At 40.4% G+C, this 9,262-nt stretch overlaps 1 protein-coding gene across 1 annotated transcript; it reads left to right on the top strand.

Annotated features, from left to right (window-relative positions):
* The first annotated feature begins 528 nt into the window (after positions 1-528).
* On the top strand, positions 529-8,768 carry LOC121311356 (lectin-like). Its single transcript, XM_041243930.1, has 5 exons — positions 529-625; positions 4,643-4,715; positions 5,728-5,864; positions 6,580-6,714; positions 8,304-8,768. The coding sequence occupies exons 2-5, from the start codon at positions 4,655-4,657 to the stop codon at positions 8,427-8,429; spliced, it is 459 nt and encodes a 152-aa protein (XP_041099864.1). The 5' UTR covers positions 529-625; positions 4,643-4,654; the 3' UTR covers positions 8,430-8,768.
* Positions 8,769-9,262: the final 494 nt, after the last annotated feature.

The following is a 9,262-nucleotide window of genomic DNA, read 5'->3' as shown; positions in this document are numbered from 1 at the left end:
ATTTTATTTGCTCATTTCTGTGTTCATTCTTATTTCTTGTTTTCTTCAATTGTTTTATTTAGATTTGATTATTATTATTATATACTGTTATTACCACTTGTTTATACTGCATACTTTTGTTCTGTATTAACCGAAATGTAAAGCGCTTTGAGATACTATGGTATGAAAGGTGATACATAAATAAAATAAGTTTACGTTATATAACATATGTTCTTATGTTCTTATAAAATAAGTTGAAATTGACCCTAGTGGATACTTGAAGCGCTGCACGGAAACCAGGACCAGAGGACACATGTTTTCACTATGCTTCAATGCTATGGAAAACTTTTATAAAGGCTATCGCACGATTCAAGTGTGTGAAAATTATTGAAAACATAATTGTGTACTCTGTATTAAAATGCCATGACAATGTTTTGTCCCAATGCTCCAAACCTTTAAATAACAGTGAAATAGAAAGTAAAATGATAACAAGGATGTTGAACCCAGACTCCTTTGTGCAAACACCACCAGCCACAATGTTTACAGGATCACGTCAGCTCTAGACACAGTCGACAATATAAATGAGCTGTGCACTCCGTCAAACACATCATCTTGAAGAGAAGGAAGCAATCTGCACTTTCTACAGGTAAGAGCGCTCGCATCTCTCCATCTCTCTGTTCACTTCATTCTTTGATTGCTGTGGCGCTACAATAGTGATGCTTCAGTGCTATATTTCGAGATGAAGTAATTAAAAAGGAAAACCAGAATGCTTGGTGTGGCAAAGTGCCCGCCCCTGGGTGTATTTTGTATAGTGTGTTAATGTTGGTGTATAGTCATTGGTACACAGGATATAAACGGGTCTGTGTAACACGAGTGTTTAAAATGTGTATTTGTATTTAGGCACGAGGACTGCACAGCACTTCACGTGCAAGTAAAAAGTAATAATATGTGAGCACGGGGAATTGCACTTTATTAATTCACGTGCAGTTGTACCGCGACTCCAATTGAATGATTGATTAGCAATCGAGTCTCGGTACAGCTGCATAAAAGCAGCATGTTTCACTCACTCGGTGTTGTGTGTTCGGTGAGTGGGGAACGGGATTGGAGACGGGGGTAATAAGAATAATGAGGATAATAAGTAAAAGCTCACCTCACCGTGTTTGTGTAGTCCGTTTTGTTTGTCTCTTTTGTTTTGGCGAATGTGCCGTGTCCTGTGTTTTTGTTTGTTACAACCTTTTTATTTACTGTTCTGTTAATTCATTAAATGCTGAGCGAGACCATTCGCTCAGCTCCACCAAACTCCACCTCTCTGTCGTTTATTTCCTGGTTCCTGGTCTGACGTCCCCCACTCCAGCCGTCTTTGTGACACTTGGGTATGTATTTAACAATGTAGAGTACAAATCAAAGGATAGGATGTTATGACGGGGTTGTCCAATGCCCTGGTGAGACCACGCTTAAGAGTACTGTGTGCAATTCTGGTCACTACTAGCGACGTGCTTTTGGTACATTCTTTATGAATGTTTAAATACTAGGTGTCAGTGTTTAGATCATATTTACATACACATGCACTCTTATATTACCTTATGATGTCTACTGACAGCACTGGTTAGTACTTTCTAAACAAAGAAACCGTAAATAAGCAAATAACGATTTGACATCGCAAAGACTTAACTACAAAGAAGTAAAAAAAACAAACATGTACGCACCAGAGTGTATACTGAAATTAATGCCGTCACTCGGTTCAAATTTTTTGATTGGTTAATTTTTGGGCATTAGTTGATTAACCGGTAGATTCAGCCATGCATATTTAATAAAGGTAACAATCTTATAGCTGCCGTCCTGCATAGTAATACTATAAAATCAATAGAACTGTATATATATATATATATATATATATATATATATATATATATATATATATATATATATATATATATATATATAAGCCTAATGGGTAATTTTTAGAAGCACTTGTATAATTATTTTTTCATTTTAGTAAATGCCTCTCTTTGTATTTGTGCCGAACTATTGAGATGTACCTCTGCTGGCCCTGTGAGCACAACGTGAATAAAATAAACAAAGCCTACATATATATAAAAACACAAAACCCATCCCATATCCTATGCTGTTGACAAATTACATAGATATCAAGGACATTTTTTTTTTTTAAACTTGCTAGAACTCTGCAATAAGCTATTCTTTGGTTGATAGATAACAGCAAGGGTGAGGGACATGGGAGAGGGGAGCTTGAAAACAAGATGCTCAAATGAAGAGAAGGATGGCATAGAGAGTTGAGGCGGCAAGCACAGAGTAACAATAACAGCAGTGCCTTCTCCTCTACCAGTGAGGCGTGGTTTGTCAAAGAGCGAATAGCCATTTGGGGTGGATGCATGTAGCGAGTGCTTATTTACAGAGTGCCTGGTTCCTGCTAGACAGAAGATAAGGATTAGTATTAGTTATGATTTCCATTACATGAGAGCAGATGTTAAACTTCATGCTGATTTGAACTCTGCTCTTGCCAAGATAAGCACCAACTAAGACGCAGCTTTGCAGTAAACTAATGTGATCCATCTGCATCTCATTCCATTTGCGTTTTCAATCTGATGATGTAGATATCCTTCTGTCTGGTGTTGATTGCTGAAGTGTAATGCTGGCTCCAGGGATCAGCTCATTTTGCCTCCCCAGCGCATCAGCACACACAATGGCTGCGATGCTGGCTCTGGGGATCAACCACAGTGCGGTCTCCCCAGTGCATCAGCATGACAACCGTCTGGATTGAGCTAAGTAGGGTACATCTCTGGGGTCTTCAAGTGGGCACCTTCAATCCTTGGTGTTTCGTTGACTAGCCCACGACACCTCAAGAGGGCTCAACAGTGATTCTGGCATCCCAGCATCACCCCCCTCCACCCCCACTCAGCTCAGCCCAGCTTACTTACCTGTACATCAGCATTGCTTTCTTTCTATTGTGCTTGAGATCCCCATCCAGAATCTTTCCATCTCAACCACAGCCAGTTGCTGCTCCTTTCTGCTGCTTCAGATAAGTTCTTCACTGTGCGACGCAACTCTTGGCCACTGAACCCGACATCTCTGAGAAACCGGGTTGTAGAGTGTGCCACAAATCCTCGACAACCCACCTCCACTGGGTAAACTCCATCCTTGTTGTTCCGCTTCAGCAGCTAGTTGAGCATACCAAAGTTTCTTCCTCTCATACGCCTCATCCACAGCATCCTCCCATGGCACTGTTAACTCTACCAGATGAACAAGGCGTGCTGATCCAGACCACAAGACAATGTCTGGTCGAAGGTTAGTGGTGGCAATCTCAGGTGGAAAAATAAGCCGTTGACCAACATCTGCCAGCATCTTCCAGTCTCTAGCAGCTTCCAGTTGTCCTGGGCGAGGCTTGGTTTTAACACCTTATCTTCCAATGCTAAGGCCAAACATCGCAGCACCTGGTCATGGTGCCAAGTAAACCATCCTTGGCTAAGACCCACCTTACATCCTGTCAAAATGTGCCTTAATGTTGCAGGTGATGAACACAAAGGACATGAGGGATCCTCACCCACCCAGAGGTATAGGTTCTGTGGTGATGGGAGAACATCATATGCTGATCTGATGAGGAAACTAATCCTGCTCTGTTCCATTGTCCATAGGTCTTGCCAGCCAATCTTGCGTTATTCCACACTCTCCCATTTCATCCATTCTCCCTGCTTGCCCTGGGAAATGGCCTTTACACACCTGATCCTCTCCTCCTGCTTTTGCACCTCACTGACTACCAGCTTCCTCCGTTGAGCTGGGGTTGCCTTGTGCCATGTAGGAGGAGCTGAAGTGAGACCAAAACCTCCTTTTCCATGCTGAACTTGCCCCATAATACCTCCGATTCGAAGGGCAGCCTTAGCATCTTCCACAGCTTTCTTTGCCGTCTTTCCTTACAAGGTCATTGAAAAGCAGAGATTTGTTAGTCTGAGAACGGTAATTTAGGAAGGAAAATTTAGTTTGTAGCAGGCAGTACAGGGGGAGATGCAGTTATTAGTGGTATCTGAAGCAAGTACTTACCAGTGTTCATTCTAGGACAGGAGAAAGATTGAGCACACTTTGTCCAGGGGATCCAGACATTGGGTGTCAAGGTGGGGATGAGACCTCTGGTAGCCTATAGGAGTCTTTGCTCCACCTGTCCTCGCTTGGACACCCACAGCTCAGACTGTCCTTGGTCAGGTGGCCCTTAAGACAGGTGGCGTACTAAGACACTGATTGCCAATTTATACGATCCTGTAGGCCTGGAGCCATCTACTTAACACAAAACTTTCATCAACCTCACAATTCAGCACACCCCAACACAGTTTGGATAACTTAATTAATTTCAATGTGTCTGTCGCTGCCTGGTCTGGGTACGTCACCACAAAGCCGTCCTGCCACAGTCCCATAGTGGTGTGAACCAATACACACAGCTGATAATCATCCATAAGTATTACTCACGCAATTGTGCTTAATGAAAAATACTAAATTAAAATAAACCTTCTTTTCAATCTTCGACTTCTAGTGGAAATGTTTTTCATTGAGTTTAAGTGGCTAACCATGGTAAACTTTAGACATGACTACTTATTTTTTGGATCTCCCCAGGCTGTGCAGTGATTTGATGCTTCTGGTTTCTCTTTTCCTCTTCCAGGAGCCTGTCATCATGTTTCCAACAGCGGCCTCATTTGTGGTTTGCATTGCCCTGGCTCTCAGCAGGGTTGCAGGTAGGCTATTTAAATGATGCGACAACCTGTCCAGTGTATTACCGAGTTTAAAATGGGGTGAAATTTTTTTGACCACTGAACCATGTGATGAATCTCCTAGTGGCTGGTGAATTAATAGTGCTGACATCAGCATATGGTAAGACGTTTGTTATTGAACCATAAGGTTTGCGGTTTGTATCCTGCCCTTGCCTTTTCATTCAATTTAACGGGCTGAGATGCCAATTCATTACAGTGTGTTAGTGGATTTGTTGTCACTGTTCAATACAAGCTATCTCTTTTGGGATAGTCAGTAAGGCCAGTCTTCCTGCGGGGTCCATGTGTTTCTATTCCATCAAAGTTGCTGTTTCATTGTGTGTTGATGCTTAAACATGCAGAGCTAAATTAAACTGCAAGACATTTTTGGGCTGCAGAAAGCTAAATTCTCCAGCTGCCGCTTCAGGATAACACAATCCTGTTTGTTTAAATCCCTTTTACTCTTTCACTTGTTATGTGTGAATCTGTTATCCATGATTTCCCCATAGTTGGCATGAAGAACAACATTTTTCCTTGGTTGAGGACAGTTTAATTCTCCAACTAGAAGTACAGGGTTTTGTTTCAAAGCAGAGCAAAAAAGAATAAATGCTATTCTCGCCTGAAAGTAGATGACATTTTAAAATACATTTTGAGCTTCATTAATTATATATATATAAAAAAAAACTAGGTTGGCGTTCATTAATTTTAGTGTTAGTATTTCTTCTCCAATATGGTATGTTATTAAAGCTGTATTAAAATAACTGCTCTGCATATTTCTTACAAAAAGAAATTCCACAAGCACTGGTTCTATCCGTTTTAACTGCCATTTGCTGCCAGGCATGTAAAAGAGATCTAGTACAGAATAAAGTAGAAACCTGGAGTCAGACTGACTGGGAAACACACTAGTGAAAGGAAACAAACTGGTTAAGAGCAGCCCCTGTCGCCGCTACACAAACACTCGCTCTGTGCATTGCTGTCTGTGGTGTTTTGTACTTCACAGCTCAGGGTGACGAGAAGGAAGAAGTGGTGAAGAGGGAAGCGTCAATGTGTGATGGTTCCTGTCTGAAGGGTTGGAGCAGTTTCAAAAACAAGTGCTACCAGTATGTAAAGGACAGGAAGACATGGGCTGATGCTGAGGTATGATCATGTCTATCATTCATAAACCCAGGAGGACCTCTTCCAGTTTCATTGGCCCCTGATCATGGTGTTGGCCAAAGGGCAGGCATGATCAACACCATGCTTCAATTTGTCACAAATTACTAGCACTGAGAATTTAATTAGGCATGGCAAGGTGGGAAATGCAGAGTTATGGGTTTAAAATAACTGCAAAGATGACCCTGTATTGAACTTATATAATATTATTGCTTTAAACAACTGTGCCCACCAATGACTGTCTCTGAGGTCGATGAGCACCCCTTCCTGGTTATACCCGAAATAATAGAACATCTGGTTCATAAAGCTTCAGGAGACACAAAGGGTGGAAAAACACTTCTCAACACACACATGGTGAAGCTGGTAGTCCCGTTATCATGGCGAATACTCAGATTAGACGAGCTTTTTCCTGGATACCCAATACAAGGGTATTAATCCAAAATGGTTCTAGGTAACTGCTCCTCGTAAATATGAGACTATCAAAGCCAAACAGTTGCTGCAGGATCTTTAGATGAAATCTAGATGTTTCATTTACATAGTATTTAATTCAGAAATATAAAGCAGCACTTGAAAGCGCTTTGCTTGCAGAAGGGTCATTAAATGAAATAGGCTGTCTGATGTGCCCAGTGTATTGACGACATGCTGCTTCACAGTGCTCCCAGTCTGCCTAGTCCAAGCTGTCTCTCATTGCTCCCTCCAGTTGTACTGCCGCAGTCTCGGAGGGAACCTCGCCTCTATACACAGTGTCGAAGACAACCAGGCCATCCAGAACCTGATCAGAAATAATGACGCCTCAAATGGTTATACCTGGATCGGGGGTTCTGACTGCTTCAAGGTACAGTTACCTCTTTTTATATGGCTTCCCTTACCTCTGGATTACCTCTGTCGTGTTGTGGGTCTGTGTATGAGTGTGTGAACGGGGGTTTGTTATTTTTGTATTCGGTCACCAGTAGGGGAACAATGCCTGGTGTGTTCACTTCCTACACCCTGCAACACAGCACTATAAAATTCTACTTTTCTCATTGTGCTGATTGAAAGAAATACATTGAATACTTGAATCAATGAACATCTATAAACAGTACTGGGAACTTGTGGCATTGAGCCCACCCCTGTGCATATTTTTGTATTATATGTTGTATAATATGGGTTACGAGCATGAGTGTTTAAAATGCGTATTTGTATTTAGGTACGAGGATTGCACAGCACTTCACGTGCAGGTAAAATGTAATATGTGAGCACGGGGAATTGCACTTTTATTAATTCACGTGCAGTTGTACCGAGACTCCAATTGAAATTGATTAGCAATTGAGTCTCTGTACAGCTCCATAACAGCAGCATGTTGTCACTCACTCTGGGTTGTGTGCTAGGAAAATGGAGAATGGGTGAGAGACTAATATTTACAATTGCTACAAGTGCTGGAGGGCCAGAACACTACTTGTGTGTTTAATGTTCGTCCACTGTCTTGTTTAGTGTTGTCAGTTTTGTTTACCTTTTTATTTTGGCCGCAAGTGCCGTGTCCTGTTTTGGTGTAGTGTTTTCTGTTCAAACCTTTTATTTCTGTTTAAATAAACGCAGAGCAGTGCATTCATCATATCAGAAGTCGTCTCTGTATTATTTCCTTGTTCTGACGTCGCCACTCTACTGTCCTTGTGACGCAACTATACAGAACAAAATGCACATTTCAGTGTGGATGCACGCAGCCACATGTTGTCTTCTCAAATTAATAAAATATGGATCTTTTGGGGGATTTTATTTCTAATCCAAAAGTATTCAGGGGTTATGCATTTGCAAAATCAAACCAAAAAAAAGGAACATGTAAATTGAAATAAATCCAAAATGAACAGATGGAAAATATCCCATCTTAGTAAGGCATTTTTAATTCTGCCATTTTGTCAAAGGTTTCAGAGAATGACAAGATGGTAAATTGTCGGAGGAGATCATCTAGCCTTGCTTACTTTCTCCCAGGACACTGATGAAGAAAGGAAAACATTCACAAGACATGAATAGTAATGAATACTACTGCTAGATCTCTGATCTACAAATATTTTGGTTTTGTCAACAAAGCAAATGTTTGGCACCAAGGAAGTCGTTATAATCTTAACGATTTGATATATTGAACCTGAACCAATACTAAGTGCAGTACAGAAACCAGGGTAGATGGATACAGTTGAAATGAAATGAAGACAGACTTAGGACAGGGGGTAGGAGACACTTCTACACACAAGGAGTGTTGAGGGTATGGGATACCTTATCTAGCCATGTTGATGCTGAATCATTGGGATCCTTTCACTTGAGAAAGTTTTGAGATCATTCTGCCACCAGAAACCAGATGAGAGCTGATGGGCAGAATGGCCTCCTCTCATTCATACATTTCTTACGGTCTTATTAGATCAACAATTTGTTTTCTACCTTTCACCTCTACAGGAGGGGTCATGGTATTGGACCGATGGATCTAAATGGGACTACAACAATTGGAACAAGGGAGAACCAAATAATTTTGGAATCGAAAATTGTCTGCAATTTAACTTTCCAGGTAATATATCTTTTTAATGGTTTATCAGCATTTCAAACATGTGTTTCTTCACAACACTTGAGACTTACAACAAAGAATTGTGTTAGAACCTTTTGTTAGAAAGTTTCTTTGACTTGTCTCATATATAGGACCCACAATGAAAGACCGTTCTAAATTCTTCTTTAGAACAACCCAAGGGTATTGAAAGTGGTTCTTTGATACACGTGGCCCAATTCAGCAAATCGGAAGTTTATACACACATCCATTAATCAAAAAGGTGCAGGGCACGATTTATTCCAAACAAGTACACTTCTGAAGCTCCACATCTTTTCTTTAGTTTAAAAACACCATGCCATCAGGTAAAATCAGTGATCAAGGAATTTTAAATCAGACTGCCTTGTTACATCGTTTCAAAGGCAGGTCAACATTGTCTTCACAACATATTAGATATGTATATAAAAAGATTGTTATACACTTCGTAAATCTCTTGATTTTCATAACACTTTAGAAATGAACGAGAGCTGTATCTTTATCAGATCGACATCACAAAAATAATAAACAGACATAATCAACATGATAAATTGATAGATATTAACACTAAATATCAACTCGTTACACAGTCAACAACATCACATCATAAACAAGACCTGAGAGAAAATGGCAGGTGTTAATCTTAATATTTCTCAGTATATAAATAAATACCCACCAGAACCGTCCCCATTTATATTACAATACAAGCAACAATTATACTAGAATCTATACATGAAATTATTTCGCATACATTCTACATTTTACATAACCTGCAAGAGCATTATATTTACAAAGAGGTCAATCATTTTAGTCAAATGAGAGGAATTTAACAGAAAACTAA

The sequence above is a fragment of the Polyodon spathula genome, unplaced genomic scaffold (genome assembly GCF_017654505.1).
Source record: "Polyodon spathula isolate WHYD16114869_AA unplaced genomic scaffold, ASM1765450v1 scaffolds_3186, whole genome shotgun sequence".
Lineage (NCBI taxonomy): Eukaryota > Metazoa > Chordata > Actinopteri > Acipenseriformes > Polyodontidae > Polyodon > Polyodon spathula.
The sequence above is the reverse complement of the archived record's forward strand: the minus strand, read 5'-3'. Positions and strand labels throughout refer to the sequence as shown.